General features: G+C 41.9%; 1 protein-coding gene across 2 annotated transcripts in view; it reads left to right on the plus strand.

Moving 5' to 3' along the window:
- AGPS (alkylglycerone phosphate synthase) overlaps positions 1 to 22,062 on the plus strand; it is a 141,087-nt gene that overhangs the window by 55,452 nt on the left and 63,573 nt on the right. For both annotated transcript variants that reach the window (XM_077829877.1, XM_077829878.1), the window contains exons 11-12: positions 3,908 to 4,035; positions 18,211 to 18,262. In XM_077829877.1, the coding sequence (XP_077686003.1) occupies positions 3,908 to 4,035; positions 18,211 to 18,262 (180 nt within the window). The remainder of the gene's footprint in view (positions 1 to 3,907; positions 4,036 to 18,210; positions 18,263 to 22,062) is intronic.

Here is a 22,062-nt window from a genome sequence, read left to right on the forward strand (position 1 = left end):
CCCTACTGTGCTAGGCACTGCACAAATATATAGAGACACATAGTTGCTGTCCTGAAGAGTTTGCAATCTAATTAATTACTAAATTTGTTGAAACTACAGGTTAAAAGCCACTTCTCCTTCAAGTAACTGTGCACATATAAAAAGAAAAGGAGTACTTGTGGTCTCTAAGGTGCCACAAGTACTCCTTTTCTTTTTGCGAATACAGATTAACACGGCTGTTACTCTGAAACCTGTGCACATATATATTTCACACTATACAGGTGTGTGCGGCTACTGTACTCAAGTCAGAGACTTTTGACATCAGTACCATTCGGTAGGGCACGGCCTCTGCCATCCTCGTGTGTGGAGCAGAAGGCATAAAATGGGAGTGGCTGTGGCCTCCCTCTATTTGTTCTTACCACCTGTAGCAAGAGTTGGATCTCCCTGTTGCCTTTGAGCTTCAGTTAGCGAGCTCAGAAAAGAGATTTTCTCCTTTGTATAGTTATAGTTCACTTTACTGCAATTCTAGTTTAGTTTAAGAACTGTTTTAGTAGGTTTTTTGCCATGGCAGAATCCCCTGGATTTAAACGATATGTGCAGGGCTGTTATCCCTGTCACCGATCAGCATAAAAGTTGCTTAATTTGTTTAGGTGAGGGACATATGTCCTAGCTGTAGATTGTTCCCCACTAGGACAAAGAAATATAAGAAGTTTTGTCTTAAATTTTATCTTCTCGAAATGGCAACATCTGCCTCCTCAGAGGCTGACCATGACTGAAAGTTTTCATGAGTAGTTCATGTTTAGCTGCCAAGGCGCCAAAGACAATTTTGGGTGAGAAATCTTGCTGTCGTGTGGCCTCCTTGCAGTGTTCAGAACTGTTTGAGATTGATAGAGCGTGCTCCTCGTCCCACAAAAAAGCACTTAAAAAGTCATCTAATTCTGTGAGGTCTGGTCAGAAGCACCAACACTCAGACTCCACATCTGCCAGGGTTGTTGAGACTCGTGTCTTCTGCTTTACTGGAGAGATCTTCAACCCTAGCAGCATTATTGGATCTGGTTCCATCTCCAGTGGCTGTACACTTACCTCCATTGTTAGTCCCATCAATGCCACAAGCCTTTCATGCAGCAAAGGATTTGTCTGCCTTTGCTGGACTCTGCGTTGTCTGATTCTAATTGTAGCCGCCTCAGCTTCATCGGCATTGTCTGCATCACCTGCCACCAAAACGTGATCAGTTCTTCCTGTATCTTCACTGCAGTCTGCATTAGCACCATCAACTTACTGTTTGGCATTGCCAGTTTTCAGGCAACCCAAGATTCAGCTCTAGAAAGCACTTTGAATGTGGTTTGCTGATTACCTTGGAGTAACCCTTGATAGATTTCTCACATATCTTATCTACCCGAGGAAAACTGACTAAGGTGAAGAGGTGTAACAACCTTTTAGGCAAATTGGCCAGCACTTTATAGGGAGCAAATGCTCAAAATCACCAATCATCTGGTTTAGCCCTCTCTTACTCTGCAGCAGAATACTGTGCTCTGGTCTGACTCCATCTGTCTCATGTAAAGGTGGTTGGCACACAGCTGCACTCAACCATGCACATCATAACTGGGGCGATTACACACGTTGCTCCCTGTGTTAAGCCACATCACTCTTCCACACAGCCCTCTGGTTGCTACAGCCAGAATTGTTGAAAAGATCAGGGCAAACCCAAGTCTACCACTATCACTATACACAGACCTCTTCAACGACCCAAAAGCATGCTGTTGTGGGCCCACTTGCCCTACCCAGATTTCTCTGAGGTATTGATGTGGTGTGAAGAATGATCTGCGGCTGACATCAGAAACCAGTCACTTATAATTGACCCAATCATGTGTGTACCCAGCTTTGATTTCCCCCATTTATGGGCTGTTCTGAAGGGATTTTGAACAAACCAGTCCAGAACAGGGTCAATGTGCAGGCAGCCTTCCAACCGTTGGGGCCAATGAGAGGATCCCACATGCAGCTGTGGCCAAAGACCCATGTCTCACATCACTAATGACTGCCCTCTGACCAGATTTGGTGGTTGTCTGAGGGCTCTGCGCTTCGCTGATGAGGCTGCAGCAAATTGGCATGGCAAGGTCCATATCTGACGAGAAGAATGAAAACTGCGTTTCTGCTAGCAATTAGTTATGCAAGAAGGGTATTGGAGCTCCAGGCACTGTAAGCCAACCCCCCCCCCCCAACCCTTCCCCCCTCCCCTCCCCAATGTTTCACAATGTTTCACAAAGACAAGGTTTCTCTTAGGCCACACTTGAAGTTTATGTATCTGTTTCCACCTCAGACAACTCACCTTCTGGTGTATTTTTCCAAAACCTCTTTTTAGCAGAGCTTCATACTTTGGATGTTGAGAGGGCTCTGTCCGTTTACCTGGACTTCACAAAGTCTTTCAGATCATTTCCTAGAATTTTTATGGCCTTTGCTGAAAGGATTAAAGAGCAACCCATTAAACCCAATATATATCTCACTGTATTTGAGTGCATTAATCTCTGCTATAATCTAGCTAAATTTTCTCCTCCTGTGAGAACAACAGCCCACTAGGACCTATTTTGTTTCATCAGTAACCTACCAATAGTTGACATTTGCAAACCAACAATGCAGTTGCCAGTACCTACCTTTTCCAGACACTCTGCATTTACTCAAGCTTCCTGGGACAGTGCCAACTTCAGCAAGTCAGTATAGCAGTGCTTCTGACTGCAGTCTCTTCAAATAATCAAAAGTCCCATCACCTGTAAGGAAACCGTTGGTGAGTCACAGTGGAATGTATATGTGCACAATCAAAGGAGAAAAACTGTTACTTACCTGTACAGTAACTTTTTTGTTCTTTGTGATGTATTGTATGCAGATACATTCCATGACTATTCCACCTTCCCCCACTATTTGAGGTATTAGATGGTGTAAAAAAATGGAGAGAGAGGGGCGGTGGTTACACCCCTTTTATGGCCTTGCCTCCAGGAACAAAGATAGCTAAGGCACATGTGCTGACAAGTTTCTGACTCAAGTGCATTGGATGCAGATACACTTACATGGTTTTTAAACTTTTTCAATTTGTTTGAAGACACTAAAACCATACTTACAACACTAGTTTGAGTAGATTTTAGCATCACATATTGCCATTTTATCATGGCATTCTAACATTGACTAACCCCCCATTAACAGTTAGTCAAACTCTGTGATGGCTTCCCCATAACCAGTTTAAAGACTTGAAAAGTTATGTCATTACTAGTCTACCAGACCTCCAGTATCTCTTGTATGATCTTCAGGTTAACTTCAGTAATTTGAACTAGTTAACTTGTTACCTGAAGAAATCTTTTCTGTCCTAAATTGTTTAGAATCCTAATGTTAAAGGATTTTCAAACTGTCTTTAATCTAATCTAACTTTCCTAATCCAAATCTTTTAATAATAAACAAAAAACCCACCCTGATCTCCCCCACTACAAATCACTGCGTAGAATGGGGAAAATATTCATTTTTAAGCCTCATTGTCTTGCACAGCTGGATATGGCAACCTGTTTTCCTTACTTGACAGTTCTATTTAGAGCCTGTCTAAACCAACTGAGCTTTTGCAGAATACTGCATTAAAACTATTAGTTTTTAGACATCTTGAGCTTTGATCATTTTCTGAAAAAAATCTGATCCACGGTTTGAGAAATGTTGCCTTAACTGTCAACTTCTAGTTGGAGGTTTATGTAGAAAGAAAAAATAAATTTCTAGTGAAATGATACCCAATAAAAATGCTACTCCAGGCTTTAAAATACATTTAACAAATGTGACTTAATTTTCTTAAGATATCTCACTTATGGGATAGTATGAAAATACTCAAAATCATATATGTTAAGTCAGAAAGCAAGAGATTTTTGTGACATTGAAATGATGATCATTTTCCTTTTTAAAGGGACCCTTGGCGTGGTTACAGAAGTTACAATAAAAATCCGACCAATCCCTGAATACCAGAAGTATGGCTCTGTAGTATTTCCTAACTTTGAACGAGGAGTGGCCTGTTTAAGAGAAATAGCAAAGCAGGTAAGGAGAAAATTTGTTTTTGAATTCTATTACACTTGTTTGTTTCATGCATGTAGTATCTGTATTCCAACATTAGGTGTCACAGTAATGCTCTGGTTTGCCTCTGGATATTTTTGTAGTTGGTAAGTGGGCTTAAAGGGACAGTATCAATTTTAACGTCTTAGAAACCTCAGTGTAATTTACAAATCAGATTTTAGCAGTTTATAAAACTTATTTTTGTGTTGTTCCTATGTAGACTAAGGGAGTTGTACACATTTGTGGCACTTGCTATTCATATGCGCCAGCATGGTGATACGCTCATGTGCTGTTTTGGAAGATACGTGAACTCTCCATAGATCACTTTTTAGTAACTGAATCAATTGTTTTCTTCTATCTGCTAGAGATGTGTCTACCAGAAAATGCGGGGCAGTAGCTAGCAGTATTTGGGGTGCTACAGGTTGAAGTGGTCTTTATCCTCCATAGCTACCCTGGGACTGTTCCAGTTTTCCTTGGAAAGTTCTGTAGCTGGTAGTATTGGCCTGGAGAGTTCTCAAGGTAGTGTTCAGCATGCACATTCCCAGGCTAGTTTTCACAAAGGTCTTCACAATCCTAGGATGTTTATCGGAGCAGCGCGCAAAATAAAAAAAAAAAAAAATCCTCCAATAAACCCCTTAATAATGGATAATTCTCATGGGGTGGATTCTAAATATACATTACGAAGAAAAAGCACTATATAAGAAAAAAGTATTATAGTACTGTTTAAAAATAGTAAATGAGTTGATATCACCTTCACTGTAACCTGCACTAAAGCTAGCTTACTGCTGCATAGTAAATATAGCATAAGATACATGTGACAGACTATTTTTGGTGAAGCTCTGAAATAGCCATTTTAACTTTTTCTTGTGATATACTTTCTCTTCTCTTGTGTTGAACTGTCAATTACATCTTGTTTTATGCACAATTTAATGTCAGAATAAATCTGCAGTGAGAAAAGTAGCATGGATGGATAATAGTGGATCAGAAGTATTATAGTGTGGATCTATGGTTTCCTGGCACACTCTCAAAAATGGCATTACCTGTTTTCAAGTCACTGATAACTTGGAAGAAAATGATCTTGAATGCTTATGGATCAATGTCCTAATAGATAAATCACAAGATATGGTATAAGTTGTCTGCTACTGACCATCCAGTCACAACAGGGAACAGGATGGCCACCTTCTTATGCATCTATCTATAATGTGTTGGGGAAAAAGCCCAGCAAGATCATGGGGTACTTAAATTTGGAGGTCTCATGCTTCCCGTACTGAAACATGTTTGAAATTTCTAAATGTTAGAGATGAGTTTCCTAAACTCAAAGTGTTGGTGCCATCACAGTTAGATTTGTCCTAACAGATAAAGAGAAACTGATCAGAGAACTAAAAATTAATGGTAGCTTAGGTACAAGTAATGATCATGAGTTGATCACATTTATAATGTACAAGCAGGATAAAGTCAGACCAGGTAGATGTAGATATAATTGCTTCCTCCCAGCTGACTTGGCTCAGTTGTTTTCAGCTGTGTGAAATTGGCCCTACTGAAGCACCACACACATACAAATGGAAGAAAGGGGAAGTTAATAGCAATGAATCAGAAGCTAGGAATTGTAGAAAATGGATAAGGGAAGCAAAGGGAAATAAGGAGAAATCTATCACCAGCACAGATAAAGACAATACATTTTTAATATATTAGGAATAAAAAAAGATTAGTGACAATGGTATTGGGCCATTACTAGATGGAAATTGTAGAATTATCAACCAACATGCAGAAAAGGCAATGAAGTTCAGTTAATATTTTTGTGCCGCATTTGGAGGAAAAAACAGATGAGTCTCATCATATGGTGGTGATAACTCTTTGCATTCCACTAGTATCTCTGGAGGATGTTAAACAGAAGGTAGTAATGTTAGGAATTTTTAAATCAGCAGATCCAGATAACTTGCATCCGGGAGTTTTAAAATAGCTGCTGAGCAGCTTGCTGGACATAAATGTTGATTTTTTTTTTTAATAAGTCTTGGAGAACTGGAGAAGTTCCAGAAAACTGGAAGAAAGCTAATGTGCCAGGATGATTATTATTAGCTTGTCAGCCTGACAATGATCCCAGGAAAGATAATGGAATGGCTGAGAGGAGACCTGATTTTTTTAAAGAATTCAAGAAGTGTAATGGCCAATCAACATGGGTTTATGGAAAATAAATCTTGTCATATTAACGTGATATTTTCTGATGAGATGACAAGTTTGGTTGATAAAAGGAATAATGTTGCCCTACTATACTTAGACCTCTGTAAGGTATTTGGCTTGGTACCACATGGCATTTGGATTGAAAAACTAAAATGATATAAAATTAACATGGACACACTAAATGGATTAAAAACTGGCTAAGTGATAGGTCTCAACATATAATAGTAAACGGGGAATCATCATCAAGCAAGTGTGTTTCCAGTGGGGTTCCACAGAGATCAGTCCTGGATCCTATGCTATTTAACATTTTACTCAATGACCCAGAAGAAAACAAAATAATCACTGATAAGGTTTGCAGATGACCCAAAATTGGGGGGTGGTGGTGGTAAATAACATAGAGGACAAGTCACTGATTCAGAATAGTCTGGATTGCTTGATAAACAGTGCAGATTATTTTAATAAGATTAAATGTATACATTTGGCAACAAAGAATATAGGCCATACTTACAGGATGGAGGACTCTATCTTGGGAAGCGGTGAGTCTAAAAAAGATTTGGGAGTCATGGTGGATAATCAGCTGAATGTAAGCTCCCACTGTGATGCTATGGCCAAAAAAGCTATTGTGATCCTGGGATGTATAAACAGGGGGAATTTCCCATAGAAGTGGAGAAGTTATTTTACTTCTATATTTGGCACTGGTGGAACTGCTGCTGGAATACAGTGTCCAGTTCTGGTGTCCTCCATTCGGGAAGGATGTTGAGAGCCATCCGAGAGTGCTATGACCAAAATGGATGCAGGTTGCTTGAGCTCTGAAGCAGCCTACAGGGAAGCCCCAAACATAGTCTCCTAAACCTCACCATCCAATGTCGAGGAATATAGCACCCGACTACTGAAACCCCCTAGATGCCCTCTAGCACTGCTTCTTCCTTTCTAAATCTGAAAGCACTGAAAACACAGAGGAGATCTGCCTTCAACAGAATGGTTCCTGCACATTATGGAGCGCAGCAGATGGTTGTACTGCAGCAGGTGGCCACAGATACTGTTGAAATTAAATCTACAGTTTCCACCCTACAGACCACCATGACTGAAATTCAGAGTGCACTACAAGCAAAATCCAGATGAATGAGTGAAGCAGAACACAGAATTTCTGAAGTGGGATTTCAACGAGAACAAATTAGTTTATGAAGAACGAGAACAAATTAGTTACATATCAAGACTCTAAGACCATGCTAATTCATCTAAAATGCCACTCATAACAATGTAACGTCAGGATTGTAGATGTTCCTGAGGGAATAGAGAAAGGTAAATCCTCTGAATTTGTCCCTAAACTACAGAATTGATGAATCTGCTGGTAGATTTTTTGTTTTTTTTTGTTTTGATACAGAACAGGCAGATTGGGCCCTTGTCCCTAAACCAGCTCCAGAAGGTCAGTTTAGAGCATTAGTGTGAAGTTCCTGAAGTTTACCACTAAGGAGCTTATATTGCAGAAATCCAGAGGGGGAGGAAAAGGAGCTGTTACGGCAAGAACCAGCAATTAAAATACTGCTCTTTCAAGATTATGCACGTGTTGCGGTTGCAGTGAGGGCAGCTTTTAGTCAGGCAAATGCTTACCTCAAGCAGCTCCCGGAACAAGCGGCATGCCCCCTTCCGGCTCCTACATGAAGGTGCTGCCAGGCGTCTGCCCCATCCGCAGGCACCTCCCCTGCAACTCCTCCTCCCCCGCCCCCCGGAGCTCATTCAACATATTCAAGATTGGATTATTTCTTTTAGTGTCTCTAGATTTGATCGATTCTACCACTTGTTGTGGCATTGGTACTATTGTTATATCTGACCATGTTCCTCTACATATATCTCTTAGGCCTTCAGAAAGTGTGGGGATACATCATTTGTTAACTCTGTGCAGCAGGAGTTAGGACTTTTTTTTTTAAAAACAAATACCCCCACCGCTTCATCTGCTTCTATGCTTTGGGAAGTCTTTTAAGCCTTCAACAGAAGCTGTATCATCTCATATGCCACCTTTAAAAAGAAATTGAGAGAACATAGAATTGACCTCCTTTCGAAGGAAAGTAAAGCCTTGGATGTAGACTCTGCTTCTGCCCCCTACCCAGAGAAACTGAGAACACTTATCAATCTAAGACATGAAATCAACAAACTTCTGTCCCAAATGGTTGAGATTGCTTTATTCACTTTGAAACGAAACTACCAGGAATCCGGCAAGAGAGCTCGCAGGCTGTTGGCATATAGATTTAACCAAAAGGCTAACAAACAAGATTGCTGTAATTTGCAATAGAAGCAATAAATTATACACAACACAGATATTAATAAACAACTTCATCAGTTTTATTCAAAACTATATTTTGCTAAAAAGGAAATCTGTAAAGATGCCTAGATAACTTTTTTTTTTAGTGAATTGTCTCCAAACTGCCTCAGATCCCTGACTCTCCAAAGGAACTTTTAGGTGCCTCTCTAAAATCATGGACCTGACTCAGGCTATAAAAGAAATGAAGGTCCGAAAGACTTCTGTCTCAGATGATTTCTCAACTGAATTTTACAAAAAGTTCTCAAACTTTAACACCTAGATTATTGAACATGTTCAGTGAGGCCAAGAATGAGCAAACTCTCCCACCTACTCCAAGAAGCTGTAATTTCAGTTATTTCTAAATCTGGGAAAAAACTTGAACTGTGGTAATTACAGGACAATTTCTTTAATCAGGTGTAATGCTAAGATTGAGGCTAGGGTTGGCAACTTTCTAACTGCACAAAACTGAACGCCCTAGCCCTGTCCCTTCCCTGAGGCCCTACTCACTACATTCCCCCTCCCTTGGTGGCTCACTCTCCTCCAACCCTCAGTCACTTTCACTGTGCTGGGGCAGGGAGTTGGGGTGCGGGAGGGGACTCTGGGTAGGGGGTTGGGGCACAGGCTCACCTCCGTCTGCGGCACAGCAAGGAGGCTAAAGCAGGGTTCCTGCCTGTCCTGACTCTGCGCTGCGCCCCGAAAGCGGTCAACAGCAGGCTCCTAGGCGGAGGTACAGACAGGCAGCTTTTCGTGCTGCTCTCACCCATGGGCACTGCCTCCCCCCCTCCCCCGCCCCCCCAAGAAAATTGGTCACTCTAATTGTAGCTAAAGCTCTTGCAGTGATACTAGACAAAGTTCTATGACATTGTACTCACAGCAGGTAAGCGTCCCTCTTAACGGACATGACTCAGATAATGTGTCAACTGATTAATATTATTGCCAGATCAAGAGCTTCTAAAAAATCCTTAGCTGACATTTCTTTAGATGCCAAAAAGGCCTTTGCCTGCATAGCCTGGGACTATCTTTTTCATATCATAGCAAAATTTGGGTTTGATAAAAATTTATTGATTGGATTAATCCTTTATACTCTAACGCAATTCACTGAGTAATTACCAAGGGTATTACCTCTCTCTAATGAAAATGCGGTAGAAATATGTGGGAGGGCTGCCCCCTTTCTCCTTTTCTTTTAGATTCAGCCATTGTCAGATGAGCAAATCAACATATTCATGGTATCAAGATGGGCCAAACAGAGCACAAAATTATGCTGTTTGTGGTGATGCTCTTGTATTTGTATCTAAGCACGGGGATACTATTCTTGACCTTTTAGCCACTATTAATAAGTTTGGACTCATCTCAGGATATATAATTCATTGGGGGTAAATCAGAAATCTTAGGCATTAAAAAAAAATATGCACAGGAAAGCTTCTTCTCAAATTGGAACTTTCAGTGGCAATCCTCTTGTATGAAATATGTAGGAACACTGATTCCCAAAAATTTTCAGAACATGCCTAAGATAAATACAGAACCACTTATTTCTCAAGTGGGTAACAATTTGGGGAGACAGAGTTTAACCCTCAGTTTGTGGGGTAAAATTAATATACTAAAATTAATGTCCTTCCCAGAATTTTGTATGTCCTGGCAGGTCTGCCTATTTCTGTTCCTCAAATATGTTTTTAGAAATTCAGTCATTTTAAAATATTCCTTTGGGGTGCTGGCAAGAAACCTAGACTGGCTCTGAGCAAATTACAGATCCCCTGTATCTCTGGGGTGGATTTCGTTTTTTCCAACTTGGAAAATTATCATATCTCCTTTTTGTTAAACCAGGCATCTTTCTGGCTATTCCACATGACCACAGAGACCCCCACCTTAGGTTCAGATTGAACAAGAATTGGTATACCCACTCCCACTTTCAGGCATTGTAGGATCAAATTATTGTAGATTTGGTGGCTCCAAAGCTCCTACATAACAGCTGTGAGGCAAGCTTGGTCAAACTTGGTTAACTTCTTCATCCATTCTTCCATGTAGAGGCAGTCCTATGGAGCAATTGTATCCTTAAATTTGGTGGCAAAACCTGGATGTGGAGGGATTGGATGGACAGAGGAATTATGACTGTCGAAGCGAATTGACAATGATAAATTTAAACCATTTGTACATCTTCAGCAACAATTTGGTTTGCCCTGCATGGAAATATCTCATATTAAAGTGTTTCCTTATGAACGTATTTGGATCGGATTCTTTGGGAGCTCCAGAGCTTTTATTATTTTGGAGGCAATTTCCTGGATTTACTTGGCCAGCAGTATCCTTTTACAATTTTCTGGCCCAAAAAACTCTGCCAAAGATTGATAATTTCAGAGTTGCTTGAAATAGAGATTTGGATACATAACTATCTCTGACCTGATGGAATATAATGTATGTAATGTTAAACAACTATAGTCCTGAGACTACGGCTTATTCACCAAAATACACTTCAAGTATACTGGTTCCCACATAGGCTAATGGTAATGGTCTTCATAATGCTGACTGCCATTGGAAATGTATCACCAAGGGAGTTACATTAGCTCATGTTTGGGTAGTGCTTATGTATCAAGAATTTCTGGTATGAGGGGAGTCAAAGGACCAATTTGATATTGAATGCTAAGTTGGAGCCCACCCCCCAGCCCCTGCTTAAGTTTCATTTTTGGATACATTCCTGATACCTGGAGACTACCTCGTAACAAGGCAGTGTGGCTCGTATGAGCAGCTTTGGTCGCTAAAAAATTAAACCTGCAAAAATGGAAAAGTCAGTCCTCACCAAATATTGATGTCTGGGTCAGTGATATAAGGCTGACCTCACAGCTAACGAATGACTGGCATGTCGCAGAAAGGGAATGCCCAAAAAATGCAAAGCAGTTTGTGCTGACTTCTTAAATGTCTATGATTAATGGAGACCCGAAGATATATATGTCACTTCCACTCCACTCCTTTTATCTTCACTGTTTGTTTATGTAGTGTATTACGATGTATCTGGTATTTTGGTATATTTGTTGTATTTAGGAAAAATTAAATAATAAATACAAAAAAAAATTGGAGAAGGTTCAGAGATGTCATGAGAATGATTAAAGAATTGAAAACATGCCTTAGAAATTGACTGAAAGAGCTCAATATATTTAGCTTGATAAACAGAAGGTTAAGGGGTGATTTGATTAGTCTGTACTTACATGGGGAACAAATATTTTATATTTGGCTCTTCAGTCTAGCGTAGAAAAGTAAAACACGATCCAATGCCTGGTGGTTGAAACTACAAAAATTCAGACTGGAAATAAAGACACACATTTTTAAGAGGGAGGGTAATTAACTATAGGAACAATTTACCAAGGGCAATGATGAATTCTCCATCACTGACTTGTTTAATCAAGGGTAGATGTTTATCTAAAAGAATCACTTTAGGAACTATTTTGGGGGAACGTCTATGACCTACATTATACAGAAAGTCAAACTAGATTACCACAATGGTTCTTTCTGGCCTTGGAATCTACTAAGTGTTTTACACAGGTTGTACTGTATTGTGAGTGAAATACAATTATATATCTATTTGGATCTGACTGTGAGTAAACTGATTTACTTTCCATGTACAAAGTAAAATCTCTAATATAGAGTGAAACTGCAAGTCCCTGTGTGTCACTTTTAAAATGTTTTTTTAGGTACCTAGCACACATCTGTGCACTTGAAAAATAATAAACTGTTTCTTCTTCGTGTGATTGCTCATATCGATTCCGATTAGGTGTGTGCGCGCCATGTGCACAGTCATCAATGTTCTGTAGCAGCTCCCGTCAGGTTGGCTGTGGAGCCCCCTGGAGTGGCACCTTCACGGCACTGGATGTATGCCCCTGCTGACACTTCACCTCCTCAGTTCCTTCTTACCGCCAGTGACTGTCATTGGAACTGTGGTCGTTGCCTAGCAAATGCTTCCTTTAGCATTCTTTCTAGTTGTATTTGTAGTTTAAGTCTTAGTTAGTTAGTTTAGTGTATATTGTGTATATAGCTGATAAGGTTTAGGGAGCGAGGTTTTTCCCCAATCTCCTTACCTTCCCCTTGGGTTCCAGGGCATGCCTCTGAGCAACAGGTTTAAACCCTGCAGAACCTACAGCTGGCCTATGTCAACTGGCGACCCCCCACAACATGTGTCTGAAGTGTCTGGGGGAAGTGCACCAAGCAGAGAGGTGCAAGATCTGCAGAGCTTTCCAACCTAGGATCAGAAAGGAGACAGATTGTCTGAAACCACTCCTGATTGGAATCCTGTCTTTGTCCTCAGCCTGCCACAGACAGTCAGGATCCAGCACTGAGCGCATCCGTATGGAGTGTCCCGGCCTCGTTATGTGACACGGTGCCAAGGAAGGACTCTGACCTAAGAGACCCTCTGCACCAGTGCTCCCTAGCACCGCAAATTGCAGAGGCAGCCTGCACCGCTCTCATTCACCAGTGCCGCACAAGTGGCACAGGAAGACTGACAGGGATTATTCCCCGGGCTTGAAGACAGCTGAGCCAAAATGTGCAACAGCAGTGCGTCCTATGAAGGAGCACTCAGTGCCCAGAAAGCAAGAGTCGGCGCCATTGACTTCAGTTCCCATGAGGGGACTGTCGGGTCTGCCGCTCAGTGACTCCCCTGGGCAGGTGTGCCAGGTGGAGGAGTTAGCTACACTCCACCCTGAATACTTCTGATGCTGCCAGAGATCTAATTGTGATGACGGCTCCTCAGCTCCCAGTGGTCAGAGGCTACAGGCTCAGCAGGTGCTTATAGCTGTGGTGGTTTGGGAATGAGAGCCAATTACAGGACTGATAGTCTCGCTCTGGAGCAGGTTGAAAAGCAGGAACTCAAAAATTGAGGCGCACCCCAAGGAGGCCACTGGGCAAAAGGATATGGCATTGGTGGGAATCCCTACTGTGGGAATGATGCTAATGTCCATAGCAATGATGATCTAAGGAAAATCTCTGGATCCTGTGGTTCAAGAACAGGCTCCATTGTTGGCACTACAAACTGCCTCTTCATCCTCTCCAGATGCCATGCCATGCCATGCCAGGCCAGGCTCCTTCTCTCCCTCAATGCCTGAGGACTTTAAGGCATATCAGGACCTCCTGAGGCATGTGGCTGTTACTTAGACATCCAGACTGAATTTCTGCAGGAGAATATGGATAAACTGCTTGATATTCTCTGACCACCAGATCCAGGGAGAGTAGCCTTCCCAATAAATGAGTTTCTCTTGGAGCCTGGAAAGGCCTGACCCCCTGGAATACTCACACTTCATTACCTCCCATGGCTAAGTGTGTGGGGAAGTGGTACTTTGTCTCCATCCAGGGTTTTGAGAGTTTCTACTCCCACCTGGACACTAACTGTCTTGGGGTAACTGCAGCAAGTGACAATGCATGACAGAGAATTTAAAAACCTATGCCTAACGACAGAGAGCCCAAAAAGAGGACTTGATGGTGAGGAATATTTATATCTCCTCTTCCCTGCAGATTTACATTGGAAACCAACAGGCATTGCTCTATAAATACAACTTTAATTGGGCAGCCATGTCTAAGTTTGCAGACAAATTTCCAGAAGCCTTCAGGGAAGAATTTAAGGTGTTCATTGCAGAAGGCTGTTTGGTAACCAAAACTACATTACAGTCGGCTCTGGCTGTGGTGGTTGCTTTGGCCAGAATTATGGCATCAGCGGTGACTCTGAGGGCCTCGCTGCTGCAGATTTCAGGCATTACACCCTGAATGTGTGCAGCAGACTACTGAGGACTTACCTTATGGTTGGGTATTGTTTTTGGAAAAGACAAAGGAAACCTTGGATTTTTTTTTAATAATTCCCAAGCTATTTTGTGTTCCTTGGGAGTTTATACTCTGGCTTTAGAGACACTGCTATAGCAGTTAGCTGTAACAATGGCAATGCCACTCGCAGCATTTCTTCAGGCAGCCTCTTGTAAGGCAGCGGCACTACCCCAGAAAGGGGCATAGATCCCCGAGACGAAGGACCTCTGGTTCCAGATTTTAGCCAGCCAGCTCCTCCTCCCTCAGCATCCAGCAAGTATCCATCTTGACTTGTGTGTCCAGGGTAGTGAACTGGTGGTGACCTCTCCATCCCTGTTTGGCTACAGGTTGGCTCATTTTTACAGTGTTTGGGACTCAATTACCATGGACAGCTGGATCCTAAGCACTGTCAGATTGAGTTATGTCATACAGTTCTCTCCATCTCTCCTCCCCACTCCTGTACCCTGTCCCTCTTCAGGGTCACCTCTAACTAGACACTGCTCCTCTAGCAAGTTCAGTCTCTAATGGCTCTGGGGGCTGTAGAGGAAGTTTTCCTGCAGCATGATTGTAGTGACAGCATACCTCAGGAAGAGGGGAATTCATATCTTCTCATGAGTGGTTACTGAGGGGAAGTCCAGAGAAGCAGACTTCTTTCATGTTCAGTTCACACTATGCTTATTTGACTTGTCTACGTCTTATCCTAAACAGTGGTCCCAACTCAAAGAACTGAGTTAATTGGGGCCCTAATAGACTGTACAAGTTGGAGAGTGTTTCTGCTGACTGACCAATTGCACGCAATTTGCCACCTATGTTTGGAACTACAGTCTCAGCCCTCAACCACAGCCTGAGTATGCCTGAGGTTGATAGGCCATATGGCTGCATGCACAAAGGTACTCTAGTTTGCCAGATTGTGCCTTTGTCCTCTTCCCAAGTGGCTGAAGTTGGTCTCAGATCGTTATCCCTTGGACAGACTGGTCCTCTTTCCTCTGCCAGTCCGGGACTACTTACGGTAGTTGATGGTTTCAGGGCAATGTGTGCCAGGGTGTTCGCTTTGCTTAGTCCCCATCAACCAGGACTATTGTCACCAATGCCTCCTTAATAGGTTACAGAGCACACCTGGGCTCATTAAAAGTTCAAGACCTGTGGTTGGAACTGGAAGCTTTTTTGCATATCAGTATCCTGGAGTTCCATGCCATCTACAATGCCAGCAAGGCCTTTCCATATCTTATCAGGGACTCAGCAGTGCACATCCTTAATGAAAATACCACTGATGTATTATGGGAACAGATAGGGCGCATACTCCAATATTCAGTGTCGGGAGGTAATCCGACTTTGGAAGGTTTGCATTAGGGAAAGTGTTACCCCTCTGGCCAATCTCCTACAAGGGATCCAGAATCATCTGGTGGATCACCTCAGCAGAAATTTCTCCCCAAATCATGAATGGTCTCTGAAGCCCGGTATCATTTGATCCGTCTTTGTGGTGTGGAGCATTTTAATGATAGACCTGTTTGCCACAGGAGACAGAAGAAGTGCTTTCTGTTTTGCTCTCGAAGGTGTCTCATTCTGGGCTCCCTGACAATGCTTCTCACCGGAGCTGCGAATCAGCACTCTTGCATGCCTTTGTTCCAATTGCAATCATCTGACATGTCATTCTCAAGCTGAAATGGGATTGTGCCACACTCATTCTCTTTGCTCCAATGTGGCCAAGACCGCGTTGGTCCTTTGACCTTCTTGCATTGTTGATTTGTCTTCCCATGTCTCTCCTTCTTCATCCCAAGCTCATGACTCTGCATCATGGTCAGATTTTGCATCCAGTGCTCAGCTCCCCTGCATCTCATAGAGTGGATGCTGCATGGTTGGAGGACGAGGAGGAAGAACAATGTTTGGAGGTGGTCCGGCAAATCTTTCTTAATAGTAGAAAGCCCTCCTCTAGAGCAGCCTATTTGACCAAATGGAAGTGTTCCTCAATGTGGTCTTTAGGCCAAAGAATTCAACCAGCGATCACTTGTATCCAGGATGTCATGGGTTGTCTGTTACACCTACAGTCTTCTGGTCCTGCACTCAGTTGAGAGTGCACCTGGCGGTAATTTTGGCATTCCGTCCGTCCATCCGTGTTTCCGAGCTCCGTGGTAGTGAGGCTCTGGAAAGGAGTCACTCTTCTCTACCACTGGTGGAAGAACTGGTTTCCTTGTGGGTTCTTAATATGGTCTGAGCAGTTCTTATCAGACATCCATTTGAGCCTCCGGCAACTTTTCTCCCTTCTGTGTCAGAAAATTGCTCTCCTTGTGGCAATAACATGCAAGGAGTGTGTGTGTAAGTTGCAGGCTTTGATGGCAAAGCCTCCTTACACACACTCTTCCAAAGACAAAGTAACCGTGCAGTCTCACCCTAAGTTTTTATCTAAAGTGGCATCTCAGTTTCATTTGAACCAAGTTATGTATCTGTTGGTGTTTGTTCTTAAGCCACATTCAACCCCAGATGAGTAGCATCCTCACATGTTGGATGTCAAGCGATGTTTGGCTTTTTACCTAGATGGGGCTCAATCTTCCTGTTCTTCATCTCATCTGTTTCAGATGCAGAAAAAATGAAAGGGCAAGCAGCCTCTTCAGACAATCTCGAGGTGGATAACTTCCAATATCATGACCGCATACAAAGTAGCATCCAGACTGCACCTAATCAGTGGGCGCAAGCTCATTCTGCGGGGGCCCTGGCAGTGTTGATCACATTTCTAAAAGATGTTCCTATATTGGACATTTGCAGGGCTGCCACTTGGTCCTAGGTACATTTGTTTTCAACCACTATGCCATTACTACTGCATCCAGATCAGATGCAAACTTTGGGAAGGCAATCCTGCAGTCCTTGTTTAAATACACTCTCTGAATTCCACCTCCTGAGAGTACAGCTTGAGTCACCTACATGGAATACAGGGCTGAATCTACTCAAATTAAAAACAGTTACTTACCCTTATTCCATCTATTGGTCTTCAAGATGCAATGCAGGTATGTATTCCACAACCCACCCTCCATCCCCTTTGCCTCAGAGTCTGTAGCTCTTGACGTTTAATGCAAAGAAAGTGAGGGGGATCAGGGCGGTGTTGCCCTTATATAGCCAGGGAGGGGTTAGGGCCACAGGACATGAATGCTGCCCCTATGAGTACTGCTAGACAAAGTTCTCTGGCTTTGGTGCGCTGGGTGCACACACACCTATGTGGAATATATGTCTGCATCACCTCTTGAACAACAGTTACTATACAGGTAAATACGTTTTCCCCTTAAAACGTGTAATAAATATGTTGAGCCAGATACTAGCTTGAGTTGATCCTCTAAGAATTCACAAAACACTCTTCAGGAGAAGAAGGATAGGGCAGAAACTATTCACCCTGAATTTCCCTTTTAAACTAGTATACAGTGTGTCTTCACGTGCCCTCTATAGCCACAGCTATTGAAAAACATTCCAGAGCAAAGCTCAAGCATAAGGAGTATAACCATATTTTTAAGACTAGAAAAGCTCAGCCCTGTATATGTCCCTGCCAGTGCAGATTAGTTCCATTTGGAATTCTCTGCAGAGGGCTCTTTGTTTATAGCACAGGATATTACCTTAAAATAATGCTGGATTTCTTTGGGCTATGTTAATGTATGCGTGTTTGTTTATAAACACAATTAAGCCTAAAGCCAGATTTTGGCCTGATGCTGAAGAGTTAATGTACATTAAATCTGAGATTTATGAATTTGTCAAATGTACACATTAATATCTATCCTTGCAGTGAATATATGCTGAAGATAAAGGAAATAGAAATAGGGTACTAACGCCTTTTATATATGCTGGGTTTTTTATATGAAAACATGACTCTCATAGTTTAAACCACTTCAGCACAATTTTATTTACAAATTGATTTTTTTTTTCTTTTTTAGAGGTGTGCTCCTGCATCAATTCGCCTTGTGGACAATGCACAATTTCAGTTTGGTAAGTTCACAAATATTGTGTCCAAAATTAGTATTTATATTCTATTTTTAGAGTGCCTTGTCTGAAGTGACATATCCAGGCTTAAAATCCAGACTGCTTGTCTGTGTCTTATTTCTAGTTTGAATCGTTTTGCCTTTTAGGAAATGTGACTATTATAGTAGGCTACTCTTCCTACTCCTTGCTATCAAATAATGGAGTTTATCCTTTGTCTTAAGCAGTAGAAGTTTATGCTTTGGTGCTAAAAGTCTAGGTTCAAATCTTTTTGATGGACTTCTTCTGGGAGTCCTTATAGAAATGCATCAGTGTGTGTTCTGAAAATAATTCCTACAAAATTTCACATAGCTACTGCAGCTAGTGGACAACTTTAGAGTACAGTGCTTGTAACAGTAACAGTTCATAAAGCTTATTGACTAATGAAATGAACAAGTTGCATATTCTATGCAGTATATCAACATGTGCTTTTATTTTATGGTGACCGATACCCTTTGGAAGTAAAGGGGCAATGTGTATGAAAGTGAGATTGATGATAATGTCTAGAGCTGACTATAGTGCAGGGAAGCCGCATGGTCCATGAACTTCTGCCAGTGCATCTCAGTCCTGATTGTGTAATGCACTCATGGCAGGTCTACACTACAGGGTTAAGTTGACCTAAGTTATGCAACTCCTGCTACGTGAATAACGTAGCTGGAGTTGACTTAGCTTAGGTCGACTTTTTGCGGTGTCTATGAGTTTCTCCCACCGACTTACCTTAAGCTTTTTGTTCTTAAGTGGAGTGGAGTACTAGAGTTGACAGGAGAACGATCTGCAGTTTCTTTAGCGGGTCTTCAATAGACGCGCTAAATCGACCCCAATGGTGGATCGATCGCCTCAGCGTTGATTCACAGTAAGTGTAGACGTTCCCTCAGTATTAAAGCGATACTTAATGGTATTTTGTGGGTGTCTGATAGGTAAAACATGCTATTGGGATTATATATTCAAATGATTTGGGGTCCAGTTCTTCCCTCTGGTATGCATTGTGTAATGGGAGTTGCGTGTGTGAATCTTAGGGTAAAACTTTTGGCTTTATTTTAACACATTTTGATTTTAAAAAAATCTTCAAAACTGATGTGGAATCCCCTTTTGAATGTATCATAGAATCATAAGACTCGCAGGGACCTCGAGAGGTCATCTAGTCTAGTCCCCTGCATTCATGGCAGGACTAAGTATTATCTAAAGTAGACCATCCCTGTCGGGTATTTATCTAACCTGCTCTGAAAAATCTCCAGTGATGGAGATTCCACAGCCTCCCTAGGCAATTCATTCTGGTGCTTAACCACCCTGATAGTTTTTCCTAATGTCCAGCCTAAACCTCCCTTGCTGCAATTTAAGCCCATTGCTTCTTGTCCCATCCTCGGAGGTTGAGGTTAACAACAATTCTCCCTCCTTCTTGTAACAACTGTGGCAAAATACCTTGTTCGCCTCAGTAGGCTCAGTCCTTTTTAGCCTTGGAGACTCAGGTTTGGGGCAAGACGAATCCTTATAGGTGGCACAGGGTCCTGCTACTCCCCTCCTCAGTCAGTCCCTTGTGCTTGTTTTCCTTCCCTTCTGGGGAGCGAGTGCAGCTTTGCTATTGGGAAGGCTTGGTGTCTTGCTGCAGACAGCCTACTGGCAGCTTCCCTGCTCCTCTCGCTCCCTCACTCTCTCCCTCCTTCCACTCAGGGGAGGATTTAAAAAGTTCCCACGCAGTTGGGGTCAGCTGAAGCTAATTGGTTCCCTAGCAACCCTTTTTCCAGCTGAACCTTATTGCCCAGTGGTTATCACTCCTCAATGGATAGGGAGGGGCCTTTTAATCCCCTGGGACTAATTACTACCCCCCACTCCCCCGTAGCTGTTAGTCCTGGGTTTACCACACAACCTTTTATATACTTGAAAACTTATCACGTCCCCTCTGTCTTCTCTTTTCCAGACTAAATAAACCCAATTTTTTCAATCTTCCATCATAGGTCATGTTTTCTACACCTCTAATCATTTTTGTTGCTCTTCTCTGGACTTTCTCCAATTTGTCTACATCTTTCCTGAAGTGTGGTGCCCAGAAGCTACATAAGCTAACAATGTTATTCTCCACAGGCAAGAAACATTAAAGTGTTAGTATAGGATTGGTCCTGCTGCCCCGTACTATTAATGTAAGTTTAAATTTGGGGTGTAATTAAATGATAGGCAGCATTAGTTTAAGAATAAGGAAAAGATCATCATTACTGTTGCTTGGTCCACAAAGCTGTCAACAGCACTTTCCTAGTAAGTTATGCACTAAGGAATATAGTCGTAATTCAGTGTATAGGGACATGTGCACATAACTACAGTCAATTTTAATCGTATATAAATCTATGGGTGTCATAAATATAAAGGGAAGGGTAAACACCTTTAAAATCCCTCCTGGCCAGAGGAAAAAGCCTTTCACCTGTAAAGGGTTAAGAAGCTAGGATAAACTTGATGGTACCTGACCAAAATGACCAATGAGGAGACTAGATACTTTCAAAGCTGGAGGGGGGAAAAACAAAGGTTCTCTCGGTCTGTGTGATGCTTTTGCCGGGAACAAAAAAGGAATGGAGTCTTAAAACTTAGTAAGTAATCTAGCTAGATATGCGTTTGATTCTGTTTTGTTTAAACGGCTGATAAAATAAGTTGTGCTGAATGGAATGTATATTCCTGTTTTTGTGTCTTTTTGTAACTTAAGGTTTTGCGTAGAGGGATTCTCTATGTTTTGAATTTGATTACCCTGTCAGATATTTACCATCCTGATTTTACAGAGGTGATTTTTTTACTTCAATTAAAATTCTTCTTTTAAGAACCTGATTGCTTTTTCATTGTTCTTAAGATCCAAGGGTTTGGGTCTGTGTTCACCTATGCAAATTGGTGAGGATCTTTATCAAGCCTTCCCTAGGAAAGGGGGTGTAGGGTTTGGGAGGATTTTGGGGGGAAAGACATTTCCAAGCAGGCTCTTTCCCTGTTATATATTTGTTAGACGCTTGGTGGTGGCAGCAATAAAGTCCCAGGGCAAAAGGTAAAATAGTTTGTACCTTGGGGAAGTTTTAACTTAAGCTGGTAAAAATAAGCTTAGGGGGTTTTTCATGCAGGTCCCCACATCTGTACCCTAGAGTTCAGAGTGGGGAAGGAACCTTGATATGGTGTCAGAGTGGGATTAACTTGAAATCATTTTGAGATTTTTTTTGAACCAGAAGCACAGATGTTTTTAAAAGGAAATATTTTTTTTCCTTTGGGCTCTGGAAAGCAGGTTTTAAGCTGAAAGCAGTTAGAGGTTTTTTTGTCTCTGCTTGGGGGCCAGAGCAGAGACAAAAGGTAATTGTCTTTTGTGAGCTGGAGTTTTCTCTATCTAAAGGCAGGGTAGTTAACCTCCTGCAGGGAAATTCACAAGTCTTCACAGACCTGAAGTTGTTTTTTACCTAAGAGCAACTAGAGGGGTTTTCTGTCTATTTGCCTGGAGACAAAGGTGTTAAGTTTTTTTTTTTTTTTTTTTTAAAGTATTTTTCTGTAGGCTGACAATCACTATCAGAGAACATATATATCCGGTTACAGCACAACCTATTTTTGTTTTGAGAAGCCAAGTTTTTGTGTTTGTTTTAGTTCTAACTCTCAGGTGTAAAGTTAGTTAAAAACAGAGAGGCAAACATGACAGAGCCCAAGGCAGAAACAGCCAAAGAGGCTGCCCACAGGAGAGAACTGGAGGCAGTGAAAGAGACAGAAAAACAACAAGAGGCTGCTCACAGGAGAGCTATGGAGGAAAAGGAAAAAGAGAGGAAGAA

The sequence above is a fragment of the Eretmochelys imbricata genome, chromosome 11 (assembly GCF_965152235.1).
Source record: "Eretmochelys imbricata isolate rEreImb1 chromosome 11, rEreImb1.hap1, whole genome shotgun sequence".
Lineage (NCBI taxonomy): Eukaryota > Metazoa > Chordata > Testudines > Cheloniidae > Eretmochelys > Eretmochelys imbricata.